The 25,673-nt window shown below is 37.9% G+C and overlaps 1 protein-coding gene across 1 annotated transcript in view; it reads left to right on the top strand.

The window, feature by feature from the left end:
* Positions 1-25,673, top strand: part of LOC137185274 (metabotropic glutamate receptor 4-like) — a 46,632-nt gene that overhangs the window by 14,592 nt on the left and 6,367 nt on the right. Inside the window, exons 4-8 of the mRNA XM_067593621.1 lie at positions 382-536; positions 1,668-1,808; positions 11,836-12,036; positions 19,832-19,968; positions 21,656-22,591. Of these exons, the coding sequence (XP_067449722.1) occupies positions 382-536; positions 1,668-1,808; positions 11,836-12,036; positions 19,832-19,968; positions 21,656-22,591 (1,570 nt within the window). The remainder of the gene's footprint in view (positions 1-381; positions 537-1,667; positions 1,809-11,835; positions 12,037-19,831; positions 19,969-21,655; positions 22,592-25,673) is intronic.

Raw genomic sequence — 25,673 nt, forward strand, 5'->3', positions numbered from 1 at the left:
CTTGCTGGCAGTTTTTACAGCTTCCCAAACTTACTTCCATTGGCAACAAGCCTGGACAAATGTGGCGAGGGTCTGATTCTGCTACAGCAAAGAAGAACTCTGCAGCACTGGGGATAGATACAGTGTCTGTGGTGGATTTTCAATTCTACTGCCTAAGTGACTCTGTGCAACTTTGTTCAGACTCAGCATAGAATACTTAGATGATGGAATCACCTGTACGACAGCTACGCTGCCTCTTTAGGGTGCATTTAAATAAGAAACGTTTTTCATAGGTGATATATCACTGGATGTGCATTAAATATATCATAAAACAAATGGAAACACTGACAACACAACATTATATGGTACAGTTATATATTGCTCTCTTCCTCTGTCTCAAAGGCGACTTCTTCAAGCAGCTAAGAAGGCCAATCAAACAGGCCATTTCATCTGGGTAGGTTCAGACAGCTGGGGCTCCAAAATTTCCCCGATACTGAACCAGGAAGAAATGGCAGAAGGCGCTGTCACCATCCTCCCCAAACGACAGTCAATCAAAGGTATTCACCAACCTTACCTTACACTTTACTTTAAGAAAAATGTTTTATTTTGCATGAAATTGAATGTTGATATTTTTGCCCCTTTACTGCTTATTGATAGTGTATGTTTGCCTCCTCTAATCATATCTCCGTTCTTCATTCAACATAGCACTATCCATCATTAACACTATCCATCTGGTACACACTAGACAGCACTTTAAAAATTAATTAATTGATAACTCTTGGTCATTTTCAATCTTAAACCTTTCAACTTCTGTTTGTACCTGGTTTAATTGATTTTGTTGTTACTTTATTTATTAATTGTATTTATATGTTTGTTTTAATTAAGTGTCTTCTTTCTTGCTCGATGTCATTGTTAATGAGGGCTTCACCTTCAATGATTTTCTGGTTTAAATAAACACAAATAAACAGAGGATTTTAAACTGAAGTGCTTCAGATGGCCATAATGAGTCTGTTTCCCTCCACTTACAGCCACATTGGACATAAAGTGTTGTGTCATCACTACAATTTATCTTTCATATTGATTAAATCATTAAATATTACAAGTACAATATCAAGTATGTTTATTTTATGTTATAATTATAGATTTAAGGCAATTTGTTTTTTAACACTGTTGGTAAAGTGTGAATAAAGTTGTGTGTGGGTGACAGAATATGCATAATGTAGTGATGTGAAAATAACAAATACAATAGATTCTATTGCATGTTTCAATGCCATTAAATAATTACATACTTCCCTATTTTCATCTTCCACTTCATATTCATCACCACAGTGGAAGAGTTATTCTTTATATTTGCTTTCATAGATCCAATAATATTCTGACAATGTGACTGAATGTGAACTGTTTTCACTGTTTTAGCTAAGACCAAACCAAAATCATGTGGATTGCTGATATTTTTTATTGCAGAGACTCTGCTCTAGTAAATCTTAAATTGGGATTTGAGTAAACCATTGGCTCATTTGGAATCATCACCAAAGCCATCCACCAGGACCAGGCTCCAAAAGAGTTTTCATTTTGCAAATATAGCTTTAAAACCGAGAATGACCTTATCTTGACACAAAGAGCCTATTAAAATGTAAATAAAAGGGAGAGCTTTAACTGCAACAGCATCTGTCGCTGACTTCTTTCAGGTTTTGATCGCTACTTCATCAGCCGAACACTGGAGAACAACAGAAGGAATATCTGGTTTGCAGAGTTCTGGGAGAATAACTTCCAATGCAAGCTCAGTCGGCACGCAGTGAAGAAAGGATCTGGCATCAAGAAATGCACAAGTGAGTCTGCACCTAATAGCAGAGAAGGTACTCGGTCAATCAATGGAAAGCACACAGTCAATGACAGAGTATATTGATTGGGTCTGCTGTGAATACTTTATGTGTGTGTACTTGGTATGCACAGGTAAACTTATTTGTCATCAGGGAGAAAACAATCATACTCTTTTAATTTAGGTTAAATGTAATGGGTGTAGATAAGTGAATGGGAATCTCTAATTCTGTCCGAGAGAAATTAATGTTCCCATTACTCTTGCGTTAGTTTAATTTGCAGTGGGCAACAACAGCAATCACAAAACTATGCCAATGCATGCACTGAAAACATAATCAATAGTAAATCCAATCAGCCCATTAGAAACAAGCTTTCAGGTCATTAAAATCTCTAGGCTCTCCAGCGCTGTCTCCCAACCCAACTGTAGTGCAACGCTGCATTTCAAGTAGTCCAGACTGACTGATTTAAAGCTGGCACCTGTAATGTTTCTAGACAATAAATTCCTAATAGATCCGTCTGTGTGTTGGAGTATTGTACATCACAAAAGAAACGGTGCTGGAGAGGCTGTCTGTTCTCGTTGCACCTGTCCTTCAACTGTTAAGTCTTTGTAACTAATAATGCTTGTACATCCAGTTCATACTGACTGTGTGCTGCTTACAGACATGTACAGTGAAACACTTTGTCTGTTCAAATGTCCAACAGAGTATATTTCCAGTATACAAGGTACTAGTGCAGTAGTACCTCAAACAATAAATACCAAAGCTTTCATGAACTATTGTTTACTTATATTAAAATGTTGCAGATTATTATTTTAACTCCTTTAAAGTATCACCACAATTAACATTTAACGTATCAACTGCAGTGACTTGGCAACTAATGTTAAGCAATATCAGACTGTTAGAGTGACTTTTATTACTGTCTGCTGCAGCTTGAAAAATAAGATCATAATAATTTGAAGAGTGATTATGAAGATGTAAAGCAGTGCTGACATTATTAAATTGTGTGGTTGCTCAATGCAGCATCTTGAATTAAAACCAAATCTAGTAATGTGTAGGTGTATTGGAGTATATCACATTTCAGGCACATTGTAATGATTTTAATTTATTTATTGGTTATTTACTCGAGGAATAATGTGTACTGTACATGTCTTGCTCATGCAAAGAAAATTAACTGAATAAAGTAGAAAGTCATCTTAGCTAGTAGCTTCAAAAAATACCAATTTTAACTTTAAAAATAACAAATACTGACAGTTGTTGCGTCAACCAATATTTTCTGCCACCCATCTGCAATCGTTTAGTTTGGCTGACAGCACAGCCAGAAATCACAAGTTGCTGTTCAAGCCTCCTGGAGATATTGTGGCACTGTCATATTAAGATGTCAGTAGCAGTGTTATGTGCAGAACAGATGCCATAGTAGCTCTATAGACAAAATGTCATTTTTTTCTGAATTGACAGTTGTTTTTATTAGAATTATTAGATTTGACAGTTAATTTTCATTTGAGGACATTGCACAAGAAACACAATATTTCATTGTTTATTCTCACTCGCCCAATGTACCATATATAATTCTTTTGGCTTTCTAATCCAGCTGATATAGGACACTGTGACCTCAAAATGTCACCAAATACTATCAGTGACAAATTGAATTGCTACAATACATGAACAGGCAATTAAGGAGATACTTAATTGTCAGCTCTCTTAACAACACTGTGTCCCTTGGCAAAAGACAGAGATGCTTCCAATAATCAACACTTCCGGGATTCGGGAGAACAAGTAATCGTAAATGATTTCTGTATTTATCAGTTGTCATGGTGGCTGCTCTTGGGCTAAATTGCTGCAGCCCCTTTTTCTTCCTCTGACTAGCCTCCAGGGCACAGTGAATTTTTACAGGCAAGAGGTACAATCATTTCACTCAGAGCTTTTTGCAAGTACTATCTAGATCCTCCCCATTGTTTCTTTTGTAACCATAATCATCTCCTGTCCCCACTTATGTTGCTGGATAGTTAGTACAATACTGTACTATATACACTGTGCATAATACACCAAGTAACATGGTAAAAGGAAAACTTTAAACCTTAAAATCCTATCAAAATCACTTTTTAAATACACACTCAATAAGTAGGGAAGATTATTTGTGGAAGACTGCAATCAACCGCCAGGGACTGGGAAATTATATTCTTGAAGTACTAACATGATTAGATGGGCATGTAATTATTCTATTTGTGTGATATCAAAGCTTTTAATCGCACAATACAAGTCAATGGAAACTGCTTTATGTACCATAGCAGCAGGGTAGTAACAGGTCATGTTCCAGGACTGAGACATTAAAGTGTATCTGACTTTGAGTGCGGGGAAAATAACACAGATTGCAGATGTATAATTCACATGCTATTACTGCTCTCTTTCCCAGTGTTCTTGTATCTGCTGCCCCAGAGGCCAAGGATTACTTTGTAGCTTCAGATCTACATTGTCACCCCAACCCACGGGTCATTGTGCAACTCTGAGGAGCCAAATACTATCAAGAATAAACTGATTTCTACTTTAATGCTCCAAATATGTGCTAGAATATATGCTAGGAATGTTGTTTACTACTACTACTACATTAATGCACAAACTACAATACTAATTATAACTTCACTGCACACTTCACAACAACTGAGTTATTTTTATAAACGATTAATCTGCAAGTTACTTTTACAATTAATCAATTAATCATTTGGCCAATAAAACATCAGAAAATGGTGGTGGGCCATCACAACATCCTGGAGTCCATGGTGACGTCCTCAAGTGTCTTATTCTGTCCAATGGTCTAAAACCCCCAAATATTTAATTTACAGTAATGAAAAGCAACAAATTTTAATATTTGAGATCCTCGAACCAGCAAATGTTTAGCAGTTTTGCTTGAAAAATTATTTGATTATCAAAATAGTTGCTAATTACTTTTCTGTTGATCAACTAATTGATTAATCAACTAATCATTGCAGCTCTAAATCAATTTGCCAATTGACCATTCGCTACGCTTTGTCCCCTTTAGGGACTGTGAAGCTTTCTATTCTCTTAGTAATCTTTGAAACAATGAGTCCTTGATTTCAAACAGAGGTAGATAAAACTTCAAACGGCAGATTTTATCCGCTGTTGCTACTAAGCTAATTAAGCTAACATTAGCTCAATGAATTAGTTGAAAACAGTCTTCAGTTGAATTTTTAATGTTTCCAGCTGACTAATTTAAAACGACAACCCTGTAAAAAAGGATCTTAAATATGTACATGATTGCTACATTTATGATGAGGCTAAAGCTGCATGTCACAGCTAAAAAGTCAGTATCCTCATCATTTAAACAGTGAGTAACATTTAGGTAAAGAAACAGCATTGCTCTTGTATTTCACTGTGGAGCTTGTTAGTCCTTTAAGTACAGTATAAGGAAATATAAAAGATCAGTTATAATAGGATCTATTATAACCCCAGTTGGCTTCTTAGATTATAGACTTGTTTGTATTTTCTCACTTTTAAGGTTACAAGAGAAAAGGCTTTGAGGATGAAGACTAATCAATGTGTTTACCAAATGTAATGTTATCTCAAGTAACATTAGCTGGGGATTGCTGGAGTTTAATCTTCGCCAAATCCAACAAAGTACAGGGCAGAGGTGCTAATATTACCTGAAACTATAATAGCATCCTGGACCCACACAGTACGGAAATACTACACAGTGGATGTGTTTGTCATCAACTGGACTTTTCTTAACACAAATTGTACCCACACAAACAGCTGAACTTAGCTAATAATGTGCTAACTCTTGGCCTTGGAAGTAACACTCTGTTACTACTGTATTTAGCTAGGCATGCTAACGACTGCTGGTTTTGGAGAGGCCAAAAAAGCCCCTCGTCCAAAGTTTGACAGCCCTGCCGTATCTCATTACAACTGCTAAGCTATGATTGGCCATTCTCTTTTCGGGGGAGGGATTCCAAAATACCATTTTATTTCACTGTATTTGTGATATAAGAATAAATATATTTTAAATATATTTTTGTTTGCAAATGTGAAAGTGTAAGAAATTCTCAGCATTAATTAGAAAACTATGCTGTCATCCAGCTTTTACAGGTGGTGCTTCAGAAAGTGGAACTTCAGAAACACTGGTTTGGAGGAAGTAATTAGACATGGTATATTCATAGGAAATTCAAAGAGAAGTTTACATTCTCAAAGGTTCAAATGTGAAATGTTTGTTGTGTAGAATCCAATTATTTTCAAATCTGCTCAGGCCATTCACTGTATATCACACTATTTCACACTACTGAAGCATAAAACATGATCCTGTTCTGCATAGAGGAATGAACAAGAATTGGATGATACAAAGCTGAACTTGTCAAAAGAGAGACAAATTGGTAATAATAGAAAGACATTGCACAGTATCATAGCATGAGTTTCTCCTTCTCATCCCAGTTGCATTGGTCAGTAATAAGCAGGCTGACAAATCAATCATAATGACTGTGGAGTAAACAGACAAACTGTGGTCTTCAAATGTGCTTTGTCAAAAATACTGTTGCATAAAGGCTTAAGTTGTGTTCTTGTCTATCGTGTTCATTTTTCCAAAGCACATAATATCATCATTTAAATGTCTACACCCTAAAATATGGATATATTCAAAAGAGGAATATAGAGTAGAGCAATTTGCCAACAGTCCTGCCATTTCATGCAGTATTTCCTAGGTAAAGTTTCCTCTCTTACTTGGCTGTTGGCCAAGTCGACAGCCTCTGCAGGTGTGATGCTTCTTGCTGACGTCACTTCAGTGCACATGAAGGGTTCACAGTTTGAGTGAAGCAAACTGAGTCACTCCGTTGCTTTGCATCCCTGCAGACATGAGTCAATAAGGCTAACAGACAGGAGTACATGCCTGCATGCCTGCTCAATTGTTATCCATCGCTCACTGAAAATATCAAGGACACCATGTGCAACTACACAGTGTTGGACACCTCTTTGATTCTCGCTTGATCCTCTGTGATACGACACAAATGTCAAGGTTCAAATAAAAGATAAAGCCAGACAACAACAAAGAGATGTCTTCTTCACTGTGGAGAAATTATGTTACACCTGCAGTGATTTAGAATAATTACACTGTATGATCAATGGGTTGGGGACTCCGGAAAAGATATCTCATTTGAAAGTAATTTGTTATCCTCAATTTCTCGTATCTATTTTTTAATAATTAATTCTTGTTTAATGGCAGTTAGAGCAAGACAAACTAATTTGCTATCCATCGCTTGTAGCTGCAACAATGACTTCACTTCATTTGACCGACCGTGTCTTTGGAAGCAGGGATGACAAGCACTGTCAAGCACTGCGGTCTATTTTTATCCCTTGATGATGGCCAATCTTCTTAATTAGAATAAGAAAATGGGAGAGGTTTGCAATGGTTGTCAACCAAATTTTGTCAAACTCTTTGCTAAGGCAACAATCGGGAGATACTTTTAACTATTATTTCAGAAGTTGTCGTGCCAAAAACAAACGTGTCAGGTAGACATCACCCAGAGCTCGCCTTAAAGCACTGAGGCTGACTGCACTACATAATTATGCTACATTTTACATACATCTTCACATCAGCGTAATTTGACTTCAGTGAGTAAAGAGGCCATACTTGTAAACATGACAATGTAGCACAATATGAGGGAACACCAAAAAATAGAAAGTTAGTGGTGGTAAGTGGAAAGTGGTGGTAAAATAAGAATAGGAAATATTATTATTCAGGGCTGACTCTAATGATTACTTTCATTATCGATTAATCTGTCGATTATTTTCTCAATTTATCGATTTATTGTTTGGTGTATACAAATTCAGAAAATAGTGAAAAATATCCATCACATCACATTTTCCAGAGTCAAAGATGACATCTTCAAATGTTTCAAAACCCATTTACATATTTTATTCCATTTATATATTCCATTTACAATGATTTAAAACAGAAAAAAGCTGCAAATCCTCACAAAGGAGAAGCTGAAGCTTTTTGCTTAACGAAAAACTATTATGAATACTAATAATGGTGCAACTACTGTGATAGATTTTCTGCCACTTAAAATATTGTGAATATATTGAATTGTGGAAACTGTATCGTGCATCATTCTGAACCGTGGGCAGATTGTATCATTACCCTCACTAGAGTGACCCACTGGGTCAAAATGAACTGAGCCCTTCCAAGAAAGAACGATCCTGCCTGCTCTATCATCTAAGCAAATCTGTTGGGCAAATAGCCTGTAATTTTCAAGAACACAAAAGGAATAAATCAGTGTGCACATGTAATACAATGAACTTTTTGTGCCCTGCTACCTGGACTGAGAGAGAGGTAAAAAAGAAACAATTTGCCTCCATTCAAAGGAATATTGTGAGCAAGAGCATACAGTGTGACCTTGAGCTTTCTGGATCATCGTGTTCTTTCAGAATCTCAAGGTTCGCCTTGATGAAAACTCCTAAAGCGCTGATAAATACATACAGTAGCAAAGTTTCATCTTCATTCACATCAATACTTGTTTTTCGCTGGAGACTGACTTTCTAGCAGCACATCTCAATATCCAGTTAATGTCCTTTTCCTCCATCTGTCAGCCAATGAAGCCAAGTTTGACAAAAATAAACCATTTAACTTTACAGTATGTGTCTAAACAGAATGTGTTCTGGTATTACTTCAAATTCTGAGAGGATGATGTCTGTTAAAGTTAAACATCAAAGACAATACTTCATTAAAGATTTATTAATCCATGGGGAAAGGAAAAGGGAAAACAGATACAAAAACATATTTTTATTTTACTATGTCTTTAAGGCTGGTCTACCTGACGCCCAGTGGCGTGTAGGGAAACAAAAGTTACGTTTACATTGGTGTTATTGTGTTTAGCCTTGAGATCAAACAAAAGTGCATTTCCTTCCTCCATAAAACATAGTTACCAACAAAGTCATTTTTTCCCATTTTTTTAAATCCTGCATTGTTTACATCCATGTTTACTAGCTTTCAGTCTTCTTTTTGCTGTGTTTCTTGGCACATTACTGCCACCTGTAGATCACTGGAGTAGTGAGAAACCATTGGCAGGACTGTGTATTGCATCTACCACATGCGTGTGAATCTTTGTGCACGTGCACTAGACAAACAAAATGGGGACTCAATCATAAAAAACTGCTCCATAGTGCCACTAGAGGTAAGAAACCCCACAGGGTGCCTTTAAAGGAAACAAAATATACAAACTCTCAACAAAACCTTCTGACCTCATGCCATTACTGAGCCAAATGTCTGTTATGTGAAAAAGAGAGAAAGAAGGACATAAAGTGGTTCAAAGACAAAAATGAGAGAGACTGTGACAGAGAGACACACTATCCAAGCTTCACTTTAACTGTAGCACACATTCATAGAATAACTGGCGATATTCAAGCTCCTTAAACATTCAGCGCCTTGTCCCTGATGTTAAATTGCCTCCTCTAAGCGAGCAAATACTGGGGAGGCATATATAGATAATAACAACAAGACAAACAAAAGCTATTCATCTGTTTAAAGCTAGCACTTGTTAAAATGAAGTGTATCTGTTGAGATAAAAAAATGGATGCCAAAGACATCTTAGAAGGCTTACAAACAAAACATGATTCCACTTTATCAACTGCTTCATGTGGCTTTTTTTTGTTATCCGATCATGATGGGCTGTTTACATTGTCCTGTATTGTGCTTGTCTTGCCACAAACTTGTGAATGAGACGGTGAAAAGGTCAGCAACGTAGTGAAAGTTAACCTTAATTGAAAGAAATGATGCAAAGAACCCAAATACTGCTCCCTCGATGACAGTAAGCAGATCATTTAAATTATATATTTATATATTATTATTACCAAATGTCAGAGCAATTACAACTCTTCACTAATTAGCAAACAGCATGTAAAAGCACAGTGGGGCCAATTTTCACCAGAGCTTACCCATTAGCACACCAAATTGATTATGGCCACTTTTTCCACTTTTCCACATTATGTGTTATTGACGTGAGCTATTATTCAGAATTACTCTTTCAAATCTTTCTTTGATAGTACAGATAAAATGAGATGCTGTAATACAAATTACTCCATTTCCAAGCTTTTTTTCCCACCTCTCAAGCTGAGTAGAGGTCAAAAAATCATTGGATTTAATTATTCCAAAACAGTATCACCCTTCAAAGCTCAAGGAAACAGACTGACATAGACCATCTACTGAGCCGCTGCAGATGAACCTCAGGGTTACAGTGTTTTTCAGTTTAAAATTAATAAAGTCATACAAAATTGCCACAAAGAATGAAAAAAAGCATTTAAATGTTATCTGTAACTTCAACGATCACTTGTCTTCCCCCGTCTCTGATTACAAAATATATCATATTTCCTAGGGGGGATTCATTTGCAATGCTTTGTAATTCACATGCCGTTAAAAGTTTGCAATGTGCCTCTCAAAAGACTTTTCTGTCACATTAAGTGCAATAACACTGCAGACAAGTGATTTCAGATTGTAATCCTCCTGCGTTCATTGAGACAGAAGGAAATGAGCAGCACACTAGAAGGACAGAATGGCAGTGTTCAAATGGGTTGTACATAAAAGACGACGTTAAAGCAATGCTCATGTGGAGTGTCTGTGTTTACTCACCCCTCCTGATCGCAGCTGTATCAGCACTACAATCTGTGATAGAACAAAGTGTGACCATTGCTATCCTTGCTTATCTGTGACTGTTTGTCTTGTTCCTAATTCTCTCGCCATGTTGTTATTTTGAACTTAAAAATCAAATAATGAAAAAAAGCAAAGCAACAAAGCAAAAATCAAACAATCTCAGTGCATTTTTTTTATTGAAGATGCAGATAGCTTTATTTGCAAGTAAGTAAAGCTAAAAAAAAGGTTGCTATGATGACACAAGGAAAATTATATAATTATAAAAGGTCATTTTACATCTCAGATTTTCAATTAGCTTTGAAAAAAACTACAAACAAGCAAATCTGCTGCAGTAGATATTTAACAGCATTCAAACGTATGCAGCAAAGCAACTCTGATGTGCGTGTAAACTATATTTGTGCTCAAGCTATCTTTAAAGGTTGGGACTTTCCAAACTAACAGATCCATTCCAATCAGTTTCTTGCTGCTGATGTAGATTACTTAAAGCAGTAACAGTGTCCTACTGTCACTTTTTCTGCTCAGGCTATCTGGCAGGGCAATGGCTAATAAAAGTATTTATCTGCTAATTGAAACCTTGCTTGGCGATTAACACATTTTCAAAGCATTAGAACAACCCCAGCTATGATTAATACACACCTGTCATAAGTAATTACATTAATACTGAAGAATGATTAGGCCTGCCTTGCTCTGTCTTCCACTCCCCCTCTACCACTCTATCACACTTGGTGCTCTTGATTAATGGATGCGAGGTAGCACGTGACTTTGTGGGGATAAACAATATGAGATCTTATAAACAAGACCCGAGAATGCTTCAAGAATGATCCCGAGCACATTTCCACTTTATGTTTGTATTGACTAACCTTTGCTCAGTTTAAAAGTTTCATCTGCTTGAATTATCTTAAAATAACTCGGTTGGTAAGGTTGTTGGTTGCATTGACAAATTAAGAAGAGCCAAAAGAGCCTTGTTAAATAATCTCGACCGGGACTAATCAGTGATCGACAGACCATAATGAAAGAGGCTGCACACGAGACCGGTTTGGATTTTATGAGAGGGGATTCTGTGATTGATATCTAGAAGAAATAGCACAAATTAGGAGCTAACATGCACAATTCAACACCAATCTCTAAATAAATTAAATATGGTTCATAATTGAGTAGTCAGGACTCTTAAGGCTATCATTCGCTTGATTTTACACATGTAGCAGTCATTGTTTAGTTCTTACAGTGTTTGATTGATTGTGGGGCAGCTTTTTTGTTCTGAATTCTATGTCATATCCAATAGTCTAGTCCTGATTGTCTGTCATGATTGTAATGACTAAGCCAGTAGAACTCAGTACTCCTCCTTTCACGAGTTGTCAGTTTTGTTTTGTTAATGTTTTTTTTTGTTTTTTTCAGATCACGAGCGGATCGGTAAAGATTCATCTTACGAACAGGAGGGGAAGGTCCAGTTTGTGATTGATGCGGTTTATGCTATGGCTCATGCGCTACATAACATGCACAAAGATCTCTGCCCTGGAAAAGTCGGCCTCTGCTCCAAGATGGATACCATCAATGGCACACTGCTGCTCAAGTATATTCGCAATGTAAACTTCACAGGTGTGTATTCCTAATTCCACCAGAAGTACATATACTGTACAAGAAAGTTCCAGAAAATACCTGTATCACCAATTTCATTAAGTGTTGTGAGATATCTACATGGTATCAGAAGAAATCAGTTCATGTGTATCACTCTGAAGCATTTTCTGTGGTGGTTTCCTAAGCAACTTGTATGTACTATTTTTGAGTTCACCAACCTGTTCATGCCGAGGCTTTGTGAGTATACAGTGGTCTCCAATTATCAGGCTACTGAATGTAAATTACTCCCAGCAAGAATAAGAGGCTGAGATCTGTAGGAGGGTTGACAATCAGCAGCAGAACAGCGTGTTTTATCATAGCTGATGATGCGCACGAATTGCTTTGTGAGATTTCCCGCCTTATCTTGTCAACATTGAACTGCCCACGCAAGACATCTCCTGCTTGAAGTGCACTAGCTGCAGAGTTAAAATTATACATAAATGAGAGGGAGAAGAGAGACACAAGGAGCTTTCTCAGTGGTTGTCCTATTGTATGTAAACTTCTACTCAGTTTTTTTATTGATATCCAAGTACAGCAAGTAGTATCTCTGGAGACAAAAATTGGTATTTTTGGTATGTTTAACACAGTTCATTGTACAGTTACTCTCTATAAAAGCAGCTAAACATCTAAAATGTAATACACTTAAGCAGTCTGGACAACTTAAATGTGTCTTCTGCATAAACTGCTGTTGCGTTACAGTAATGGCGGCTGTGGCTCAGGAGGTAGAGCAGATCGTCCACTAATCAGAAGATCAGCAGTTCAATCCCTGGCTCCTCCAGTTTGCATGCTGAAGTGTCCCAAGATACTGAACCCCAAATTGCTCCCAAAGGCTGTGCCATTGGTGTGTGAGTGCATGTGTGTGTGTGTGTGTGCCATCATCAGTGTATGAATGTGTGGGTGAATGGGTGAATGCTAGCATATAGTGTAAAGCGCTTTGAGTGGTCGGAGGGCTTGAAAGGCGCTACACAAATGCAGCCCAATTAATGCAACGACACTTAAAAGAGGACATATTATGCACATTTGCAGGTCTATATTTTTAATCTGGGGCTTTACTGAAATATCTTTGCATGATTTACAGTTCAAAAAATTCCTTATTTATCTTATACCCTTATTTGTATATGACCCTTTACATAGACACTCAGTTCAGCCTCTGTCTGAAACAGGCTGTTTTGGCTCCTGTCTCTTTAAGGCCCCCCTCCCAAGAAGCCCACTCTTCTCTGATTGGTTAGCTTCCAGAAGCTGCGTCTCAGCAGACTTCTGGGCGACTCAGGAGGCCACGTAAACAAACTATGAAACAAACTATTATTGTAGTAGTAGTAGTAGTAGTAGTAGTAGTAGTAGTAGTAGTAGTAGTAGTAGTCGCTACTTTTTCTCATTCTTTACTCAAAATGCATACATCTCAAATAGATCCGTAAATATTCAAGCAATTCTCATCCAAAATATGGGAATGGACAATACAAAAACCTTAGCAACAACCTTTATAGCAACAAAGGCTACGGAACAGATGGCCATTTGTGGGCATGTGCAAAGAGCCGATGGCAACTCGTCAGCAAGGTAGGCTAAAACGTTGCAAACTAAGTGTTCAGAGCAGGTTGACTTGCAGAGAGTATTTCTATATATGTTAACCTCAAGTTTTGAAACTTTGACCATGTTTAACATAGATATCCAACATCAGCACAGTATATGAATAACAGGAAAAGCATAATATGTCCCCTTTAAGTATGATAACTCAATAATATACTGTATCATTTGACTGCTGTGTCTGTGTTAGCTGAGAAATTTAAAACTGTACCTTATTTTGTCTCTGTACTGTCTGTTACACATTGTCCTAGATAAGAACAACTAGAACAAAAATTGACAGGACTTGCTCTCTTCCTTTAGCCTCTGAAGCGGCTAAATGGTTTACATATTCTGAAAAGTCTCTTCAGCTCATATACTTTTGTGCAATTTGCACAGGAATGGCTTTGTTAGTTGATTGTTTCAGACAGTGACAGGTAGCTATTCTGCTATCCATCTTTGTTAACTGCTTTTGGAAATCATATCAAAGATGACAGGTGCTGAGGAGGATGAATATAAAATATTCAGCTAAAAAGTCCAAACTGTTATTTTAAAATGTGGAAAATTAGGTTTTAGGTAAGGTAAGATGTACTTTGAAACTGAAAAGGAATTATAAGCTTACAAGCTTACAAGAAAAGATACATACATTAGAAGGTCATGTAAGCAGTCTATGCACGAATTTAACCTGCTGGCTTGTAGAGACATAATAAAAATGTATGCAGAATGGGGTCAAACTTAGGTCCACGTAAGTGGTTATAACAACTTGAGAAAATTATATGTCAGATGAGTAAAAGGTTAAAGTTTTCATGCAATCAAGCAGAATGCAACATGAGCAGGTTGACGCAGTCTCAAACCTGCTCCACCCTCACAGATAATTATACAGTAATGGATACATTTATTTGTATGACAATTACAGAGTGCACTTTTTGGGTGAGGGGCACTTACACCACTGAAAGTACATGACAGGAATAATTTTACAATAAATGAAAATAAAGGAACTTCTGCTTGGTACAAAAGCAAACTACTGCTGCTGAATCCAAAGTTGGATTCATGGCATCAGTGCCTGCAGCTTGGTCGGGTGCTCCAAAGAACACAACTGGAAGGTGGGAAGGGCAACTGTTTTCCAGGAGATAGCACAAATCTCTACTAGGCCCCCCTGGTCAATATTCTCCTCGTTCGGGAAATTAAGCAATTAGTGACTCTGAAGTCAACAACTTTTATAATTTGCTCAAATGCCTGATATGACCAATGTTTATGTTACCGGACAAGGACATCTAGCAGCCATGTGAACTATGACTCTAGTCTGTCAGGAACAAAAGCAGAATTAGTGTGACATTGTTATTAGAGTGGCAAAACTTCTTAGGGAGAAGGTTGCGGTGGATGGATAAGTCCACCATAACAGCAATATTTTCCTAACCTCGACCAAGTAATTCTTCTTCTAACCACAATGAGAATCTGTAACCTCAAACCTGTATAAACTGATTTTTTGGCCACTTGGGGGCAGCAGAAACAAGTTGTGAATACAACACTGACATATCATCACCTTTTAAGTTGATATGCTAAAACTGTTAGCAAAGAGTTGCTTATTTACACATGCAGCAGTTACAGAACAACCTTATCGTTCATTTGGAGTCGTGTTTCTGTCCACCTGATTAATATAAATATTCACTCTCTTTTAGCTCTGCTTTTGGTCTCTACCAACTCCTATGAGAAATATCGGGCTCTTTAGCAGCTACAGGCTCCACTATGTTCACCAACTCTTAGCTTTGTTTGCCATTTGGTGCTGAGCTGGTAGTATACAGTGGGTTTATAGAGCTGAAAGTGACACAATGAGAATTGTGAGAATGAACCAAAACAGTAAAGTTGTAGCCAGACAGCCAAACAACAAGCTGAAACTCGCTATAAAGCTCTGTAAAGCAGAGACAAGCTGCAGAGTTGGGTGATAATTCTATGTAGGTTCATCATTACTAGCAATGTCAACACATTGCCATTTGATACACTGTTATTATAAAAAATATTGATCATAGCCACTTTAACCAAGTAGCTTTAGTGCCTAAACCTATAAAACCTGTACAGGGCGAGTCCGTGTTTAACGGCCATATGTAATGATACTGACAGGGATCTGATTGGAATAATTAAAACAATGTATTTTGCCGCCTTGTTTGGAAGACTAAATGTTGATATATGGTGGTATACACAGAGCAACAAGGGGTTGGCAGCAACAGGGATCCATTTTACTGGTAACTAAATTCAGGAGAAAAATGGGAAAAAATGCAAATAACTGGTTAAATAAAATGCACAGTATGGCATTTGTCACACTTGGTTTGGTTTATGGATGTATGTAAGAAACAGAGCAGATAAAACAAGAACATGAATTAGGTATGACTGAACATGTTTTTTTTAATGTAGTCAACATAACCTTTATTGTTTGGGATAATAAAGGTTAACTTGATACTGCTGTTTTCAGCAGTTAATTTTCATCCCTAATGGATAGTGAAAGGAAACTCTACAGCTCTCACCAGTGTTTTACTCTAGGCCCCATCTTCAAAGTCAAAATATTGTTTACCTGTGCCTGGGTGTGCTTATTACTATGTAAGCAGGTCAGCCCTCATTTGTGTAAAATTAAAAAAAGAAATAGTTTGTAGTTGTGTCCTGAAGTCATATTTGTTTAGTTTTATGAGATGGATAATTTCTCCCAGCATTTGAGTAAAGCTAAAATACTGCATAACAGGGATGTGTTATAGAATTAAACTTTAATTGCCAATGCATTCTTTTATTCATGGTGTTGAATTACTGGAAGGCTTGTCAGCACTGAGGCCATTCAGGTTACAACAGGGATGGCTAGAAAATCAATGCTGCACATTACCAGAATACTACCTTGCTTTTAAGACTCTTTCGGCACAGAGGAATAGAGAATTTAAAAGGTTTGTAGGAAAACAACAGGAAAGTCCACATGATCCCTGTACATTCGGGGAATTGTCTATAGACATCCATGCTGACTAAAGGAAAGAAGAAACCTAGCCACTACAGATATTGTAGATGAAGTTGATACTTATTGATGCATGGTGTACGATTGTAATCCATGTGAAGCTGAAGGGAATGGCTGCTGGTTATATTCAGAAATAGTACATACTCAGAGGTACTTGACATGCAATTTTTCCTGAGGACATTTTGTTTTACGAAGTAACCTTTCAAGGCATTAACCTGAAAGCAGAGTGGTGGTAAAAGTGTTGTGATTAAAAGTTGGCTGTAACATCGGGACTCAACATAATCATTTAAAGCTGCCTGTTTTAATGAGGCTTGATTACTAATTTAATTTGGGTGTAACTTAAGGAAGCACTCGGTCACAGGATCGTATATCACTACATGGCACAGTGATTTGCTCAGACATTACTAATAGTAATTAGTGCTAGTGTTAAAAAGGTTTTGCTGTGGATGTGTGGCTACACAAATAAGTCACTTTTCTGTATATCAGCATGAAGTAGTCTTCTTCTCCGCTTCAACTAATCCACATTAATAGAACAGCTTATAAAAGAATATTAAAGAGTGTGAATATGGCTTATCAATGGATCTTGCCTGTCCAGGAAACTAGAAATATTAAGCAGTACAGCAAATTGTGATGATATGATACAGTTCGAAACTGTTCCTGAGGTCAGTGTCATAAAAAAAGAGAACACTGGAAAGATAATCAACACCAGCCCTTAACTTTGCCCAACTGAATGACTAATAACTTTGTAAGGCTTGGCCTCCATTTAAAATAGAAATAAATTAGAGTATCTGACAGTTCTGGATTTTGGAATTTTTAAATTACTGCTTTGCATTCATGAAGAAAGCGTGGCAATTCTGTTTTCTTTTCTTTTCTGTATTAGATTTTTAGCACATGTCTTCATCAAAGAAACTGAGTTCAATGAAGCCACCTCCACACTTATTAAGTTCAACAGCAGAATCTGTATCTTAATTTGATCCCTTTTTATACAACATTTGTAAACACATTAGGATTCTTGTGGTCTTTGACTAATGGTTTTAATGGAGTGAAAAGTTCATTCATTTACATAAACTGTGACATCCTCAAAATGAATAGTTGGTTTCAATACAATGTTAGTGTTTCTTAAAAGGGGTAATGTAGAGCTTTAAATGTGTCTCTTTAAAAAAAATCAGCCTTAAAATCGATTAGGCCTAAAAATTTTAAGCAAGTTGGAGACCAGTCAGTACTGGAATGAGACATATTTAGATGAATTTAGACTCATTTGAATTTCAGAAATGCAAAAACGCAAAACTCAGTTTCACAGCCAATGTCATCACTGTAATGAGTAAATGTGAGTCATTTTTATATATATCCAATTGGATGTTAGTATTTATACAGTGCCTGCACACCGCTCCGTACACGTTTCCTCTTTCATCTCCATAGTACAGTAGTGTTAACCTGATGCGCCAGATGGTTTGTTACACAGAACCATCTGAGACGTCATCCTTGGAAACTGTTTGGAAAAGGGCAGGCACTTTCAGAAAATACTCAGCAGGTGACTGGATGAACCATCTGTCTATCACCGTCTATCACAGGCTAACTTCTCACTGTCGTCACACCTAAACCACGCCTGTAGCTGCCAGTAGTTCCTCATAGGATGCTGATTGGTCCAAACCTCTGTTGGTTCGGGCCACAAGTGCATAACTTGAAGCCTGACAAGTGATCTCGCAAATCCAGCTGCCTCGCAAGGTAACAGTTAACAGTTAATTTAGCTCTCAAAGCATTAGAATAGAGTCTGACACACACAGCGTTATGAATCCAGTTTAGCACATTTACAGTGCAATTCATTTTCAGTGCATTTGGGCTGAGCTGCACTTGATGGCAGTAGATGGCTTTTACTAGACTGCACGGCTTTCATTTCTAAGCATTATTTTGTGCACAGTTTCCACAGAAATCTGGCCAGGATATTAAACAAGCTGTTTATTAATATTTGCTGGCTGTGCATGAAAATCGCAATACCTTTTTGCAAGTTAAGAGGTGAAACTAATCGATTAAGGCAATCAAATTGGAAGAAACATTCTACTCAATTTCCTGTACTGCTGAGATGGGCAAGAAAATCTTCATCATTGCACATTACTGCCTGCTGTTGTCTTAGACATGTCCTCTAGATAATGCAGCAGCATGCTACTAATCAATTCAATCCTATGGGTTTTGATCAGACCTCTGACACACATAAGTTTGCAGAGGGTAGAAAACAAGTCTGCTCCCAAAGTCTGACTCACAGGTTCCAACAACAATCAACAATCAATACTGTGACCTATTAAAGGGAACAAAAAAATCAAATAAATAATTCCTCTTATTTTTATGACACAGGAAGAGAGTAGTCAATAGATGTGGAACATGAAAAACTCAGTCCTAAATGCATTGGGTTGAAAATACTAAGAGTGTCTGAACAGGTGTGTGTGAATTTTCTGTTGCAGAAAAAAGCAGCTACATCTATTTAAACTGAAGTAGCTCTTAGAATCTATTGTGCACAACATCCAAATATTGATAGTGGGCAATCCAAAATACATTTAAGCTGCAACTTAACTCAGTCATATTTTTGCACTTTCCTGTCCCCATTTCCACATATTTCAGAATTGCTGAATGTTAAAAGATTGCATTGAGAGAGAGAAAGCAAATTTGGTAGGAGCAAATTGACAGAGATGGGGATGCTATTAATGGTCCTTTCCCCAGAGACGCTCAGCGGTGGGCTCTCATCACTAAATCTGTGAATCCTTGCTCCCTCACACCACAATTTTATAACAAGTTGTGAAGCTGGAGAGGGGTTTGTAGGTTGGCTCAGAAACAAGGAGAAAGAGGAAACAGAAAGATGAGAGAGACCTCAAAGTGGTAATTAAAATCAGTGCTGTCATTCGTTAGCACTCTGAGGGGGACCTTGTGGATAACAAGCAATGGGGCAATAAGCAGAATGAGGGAGTGTGAAATGATATGGGAACATGAACAGACAGCAGCTCTGGCCCTCCTCAAAGGACCAGGACAACATGGCTGTCAACATCGATTTTGCTCCCATCATTAACACTATAACAGCATTGGCTTCAAGTCCCCCTTGCAGCCTCATTTCATCTAAGATCATAAGAGCATTATGAGAGGAAGAGCTTAAGTCTATACCATATTGTCCGACAATGGAATCCAGCATAGAGTTATAATCTGCACTTTAAAACAATAACAAATATTTTTCTTTATCATCCTCAGGAATTGCTGGCACCCCGGTGGTCTTCAATGTGAATGGAGATGCTCCTGGTCGCTACGAAATCTACCAATACCAGATAGCAAATAACACCACAGAATACAAGATCATTGGCCACTGGACAGATCAGCTGCACTTAGATGTATGAATATTTTAAATATTAGTTCAAATATGTCCACAAGATTGTATTCTTGTATGTTTTTTTCAAAGTATCACATATTTGTGCAGGTCATCATCCTCAATATCCACATAAGACTTTGACAAACAGACAAAATAATTCATGAGATATCCCATATTTGGCTGATTAGCATTTCATTACTAATTCAGCTCATTTAAATCTTGACAAGAAAATACAAGAAGTGCATGACAATAAAACTACCAACTGCAGCTTCTCTAAGTGGAAAGATGGGTGTTGTGACTATGAGTCCTGTGGAAATTAATTAAATGGAACAGTTAATTGGCATCAGGCATAAAAGAAAGCCAACGTGATCTAAAAATTCATGTATACTCTCTCATTTGAGTTTATTTTCCTCCCAACAGTCCCACAGCAGCCTCTATGCATCTTTACTTGTCACCCTATTATGTGACATTTAAAGCAACTGTAATATTCCCACACATAGTAGTTTCATTAATTCACATCCTCATAACTTACTGTTACCAAAGATTATGCTAAATGCATCTTGCTTTTGTCAGGTTTTATAGGGCAATAGTCAATGGATATAACAAATCATCCTCTTCCTGGTTGCATTTAGAATGTATGAACATACAAACAGATGCTTTGCAATGCAGAGTGTGTTGTACAGTATGTCCACAACATTTTCAATCATAATTATGCTCATAAAAGTAGTTCTATAATGCAGTGAAAAGACAAGGGCATATTTTTGCATCAACCTTATTTTGACATCTGCCATCAGATCTTAAGCTTAAGCTTATACACATGCATGGGCACAGAACCTGCAGTGTGACATATGTTTACACCACAACTGCTCTCCTTTAAATTCAAAACCATGAGAGGAGGATATGTGTATGCATCATTTTTGCGGTTATGCATCATTTATACATGAGCCCCCAGGCGTTCTTATTTTGTTGATGCACATACTGTAATGAAGGTATGGTATTAGATTACTGTAGCTATCAAGGTCCTGAGTTACTGCTGCACAGAGATCGACTTGCCAGCTTCAACTGGCAGAGACCTCCGAGGAAAAATCAACCGTACCGTATGGAGAATTTTTTTAGACACAAAACCAATCATCTAAACCATCCAGATGTTTATTTGAATAATTGAATATTCCCTATCCCTTCACACACCATATTTCACTCAATAAGATCTCTTAAGTCAACTGCATTAAAAATAAAATAAAGTAACGTCAACCCATTAGTGCAAGCGTGTGATACTGCATTGCACTGTGTTGAGACTGCAGTACCATGCAGCTACACTCCATTTACTTATCTTTCCTCAAGTAAGTGCAACATTCCTTGGAAGTAATTAAACAGCAGAGGCGTTTCCTGTTGAGTTATAATTTGATGAGTTTACACAATGCTGTCTTGATAAAAAAGACTCATGCATTATGTAATAAGCCAAACAATATGTAGTAAATTGTGCTAATGTTTTTTCTTTACTGGCCCTTGAGGGTTAGTTTAATCCTATTTTAAAACTGCCCTTTAATTCTGATTAGGAGCTGGTCCAAACGCAATAAACTGAGGAACTGCACAGTATTAGTTAAACTTGTTTGGGTTTTAGGGATGTGGGGATATAGTTTTAGTGTAGTGATGTGGAATCAATTGGTCATTTCTGCTAATTCTTCTCCTTTTCATACATGTCCTTCCAGATCAATGAGATGCAATGGCCTGGTGGAACACAAGAAGTCCCTTCCTCTATATGCAGCCAACCCTGCCGTCCTGGGCAGCGCAAGAAGACAGTGAAGGGAATTCCATGTTGTTGGCACTGCGAAAATTGTGATGGTTACCAGTATCAGGCAGACACTTACACCTGCAAGATGTGTCGCTTTGATTTGCGGCCAAATGAGAACCACACTGGCTGTGTTCCCATTCCCATTGTCAAGCTGGAGTGGAGCTCCCCATGGGCAGTCATCCCTGTCCTCATTGCAGTCCTGGGCATCATGGCTACTCTGTTTGTGGTCGTCACCTTTATACGCTACAATGACACACCCATTGTTAAGGCGTCAGGTCGAGAGCTGAGCTATGTGCTGCTGACTGGTATCTTTCTGTGCTATGCTACAACATTCCTCATGATCTCCACTCCTGATGTGGTCATTTGCTCGCTGCGGAGGATTTTCCTGGGCCTGGGTATGAGTATAAGCTATGCAGCACTGCTTACCAAGACAAATCGGATCTACAGAATTTTTGAGCAGGGCAAGATGTCTGTTAGTGCCCCTCGATTAATCTCCCCAGCCTCCCAGTTAGTCATCACATTCAGCCTGATATCAGTGCAGCTCCTTGGGGTGTGTATCTGGTTTGGCGTTGACCCATCGCAAGCCATCATCGACTATGAGGACCAGCGCACGGCCAATCCCGTCATGGCCCGTGGTGTTCTGAAATGTGATATATCAGATCTGTCCCTCATCTGTCTGCTGGGTTATAGCATGCTGCTGATGGTCACCTGCACAGTTTATGCCATCAAGACCAGAGGGGTTCCCGAGACGTTCAACGAGGCCAAACCTATCGGTTTCACCATGTACACCACCTGCATCGTATGGCTTGCCTTCATCCCCATCTTCTTTGGGACCTCACAATCAGCAGAAAAGGTAAATATTCCACTTGAAATGTGGCCAAAGTATAAAATAACCAACCAAGTTTTAGATCTGTGCACAGATGCCAACGCAGTAACTAAGCTTTTTCCAATTGTACTGTATTTACAGAGAGCACAATGGCAGCAAGTCGATCAAATTCACTTGTGCATGTTGGATATCAGTTTTCCATTTGGACTTCTTTTTTTATTTCCTGTGTGCCTGGTTGTGGAGAAAATGGCCACTTAAATTATATTTGTTGCATAGCATCAGCCTTGTGTTTGTGGATGCTGCCACTATTCATCATGAGATGATGGGCTTTGTGCTCCACTGTGGGGATTACAAGCCTTTTAGAGCCGACTTGTGAGGATAATTCATTCACCTCAAGTTTGCTTGGATATGTTTTCTTTAATTGTGTTTCTGTGTGTGTGTGTGTGTGTGTGTGTGTGTGTGCGCACGTGTGTTGATTCAGCTTCACTGGGTGGGAATGAGTAGTCAATCACTGCACATTCATGCACACAGAAATAGATAACGCGTGTTTGTGAAGTAGCATAAAATTACTGCGGCTGTTGATGTTTCTTGTCAGTTAAAAGTGAATCATAAATTACCTCTTACAAGTGCTAATTTTGAGGTTGCTCAACACAGATGTACATTTAAGAAGAAGCGACTCAGAGAGTCAAACTACCGATTTCAATAGAGGCATTACGGGAACACTATGGTGCTGCACAATAATAACAATAACAACTTTATAACAGCCTCTGGATTGCCAGTAATATAAAAGAGAGTTTGTTAAAAGGCAAGGTAGTGAGTAAGTGTTCATGGACATTTGGTACTAGTAAATTGGTGTAGAGTGAAATGCCTAAACACCTATTAAAACATAGAAAGTGTGTTTCTTGGACAAAGGCTGCGGAAGGGAAGTGCCCTTTTCGGGACACTTTTTTTCTACTCAGTTTGAAAACATGTATAGTTGTAGTAACCCAGTAATATTAAGAACATTACAGTTGCCTAAGAAAACATTTGGAATCTATTCTTCTTCCAAAGTACAATTTTTACATTAACATCTTTTGACAAATATTACTCGACTTATAATTGGAAAATTGTCTGGAACAGTCATCTACCTTTTTCTTGCATTCAGTACAAGCCTGCCAAGTTACACAGGAAGAAAAAAATTGTCAGTGAGATCAGAAAGAGAAAATTTGGAGAGCAAAACAGTAAGGCATTAGTCATCTTTCCTTTGCTCTGCGTCTGCCATGTTCAATAATATACAACAAACAGAGCAACAACTTAACACTCTGCATCAAATAATACAAGGAGAAATTTTGAATCAATTTGTGGTAGAAGAGTACATTAGGTGGTCTTTGCCAGATGTGTTTTTTGTAGATTTAGTCAAAGCCCTTTAATATCAACAGGCAGCAAGACTGTTGCCTAATGCTATGAGGTTGCTCGCCCAGTGATTTGCTATGATCTTTGCTGTACTTCGTTGCTGGTGGACTATATATATGTTCTGTCAACTGGTTTATAATACCATAGGGACATGGTTAGGGACCATGCACTTTTCCCCAGAGTGTGGCCAATAGCTAAGGTACTCCATGCAAGTAAACACAGCCAGTGATGAAAAAGGCAGCCAAGACACAAATAATCTCTGTTCATCACTTGTATCTCCGGGTGGATAAAACTGAGAGGGGAAATAATTCTCAGTCTAACAGGGTTTCAATCTAATCCAATTGGCACTTACACAACTCCAAGTCTTTTTATGTTATCACAAAGAATCATATTCATTTACACCATGAAATGAAACTAGAAAGACTGTATAACTATAAAAGAACATCACAAATATAAACTAATGTAGTAAATACAGTTCACTAGGGCTGTCAAAATTGACCCAAAAATTACATTTGATTATTATTTCTAAAAAAACACAAAGGTTTGATCCATTCGAATATCTATTTTTGCGCATTATGTCCATAAGAGAGCAAACCAATACATATATAGGTATATTTATTTCAACATAAACATGTCTTTTAAAAGATCTACATATCTACACATTACAAAATAAACAAATAAAATAATTTAAAGATCATAGACCCTGAGACAGAGAGAGAGCACTAGAGTGAGAACTGAGAACATTTTGACTGGTCATACTAGAAAAAGCACAGACATTAAGGTGGCTCTATACTCCTTCAGACATGCTTCTTGGACAGTGGAAAAGCCCATTAAACCCCATCCCCCCGCACCTTTCTAACAGCGGATAAGGGGTGGCTGTGCACTGCCATTTCTGGAAATTTCCAAAACAGACAAGCCAACATTCACACCTACTTCACACAGTGATTGGTCAGCTGCGTGGAGGTGAGTAAGGAGTCAGGGTTTCAACTTCTCTCTTTCCTTTTTCATTCATCACACAACTAAATGTCACTTTTGCTGAGTGCACCGCTATGACTGCTTTTCAGGAGAGACTGTCTGGAAATATGTGCCATTATCCTCGGATTTAAACGTATCTCCCCCTTCCTCTTCCCTCTCTGTGATGGTCGGCTTTTCTAAGTGCGGCCGTTGGGAACAACTATAAACATATTTCATTTCCAACATCGTAAACAAACGTTACATGACAGTGTGACAGTTAGCCAGCATGCACAATATCAGGATCCTGAGACAATAAATGGAATTCAGCCGTCAATCATTTAATTTTTTTTTTTTAAACTTTGTGATATATCAAAATGTCTTCTGTGAAAAATGTATATGGTTTGCCAGAGACTAATGAATATGACCGAATATAGATAATAGAATATTTTGCAAATAATTTCATGCAAATCTATTTTCAGAAAGCCTCAGCCAAAATATTTGGGTACAAGGACTTGGAAGACCTGTTCCGGTGTGTTCCTGTTAACATGCTTTGTGTATAGGTGTAGACAGCTCTGGCAGCTGGCTGTACAAGGAATTTGAAGCCTAATGACAAAAAAGAGCAATCCTGCTTCAAAGAAACTTTATAATGGCTCAGTTTCTGTCCCCAGCCTTGTTCCCTCGCTGTGCCGATGGAGCAGATTGGCAATCATATCGGCGTGTCAGGGAAAATTTATGTCACTAGGGCCGATGGAAGTGGACAAGG

Source organism: Thunnus thynnus, chromosome 6 (genome assembly GCF_963924715.1).
Source record: "Thunnus thynnus chromosome 6, fThuThy2.1, whole genome shotgun sequence".
Lineage (NCBI taxonomy): Eukaryota > Metazoa > Chordata > Actinopteri > Scombriformes > Scombridae > Thunnus > Thunnus thynnus.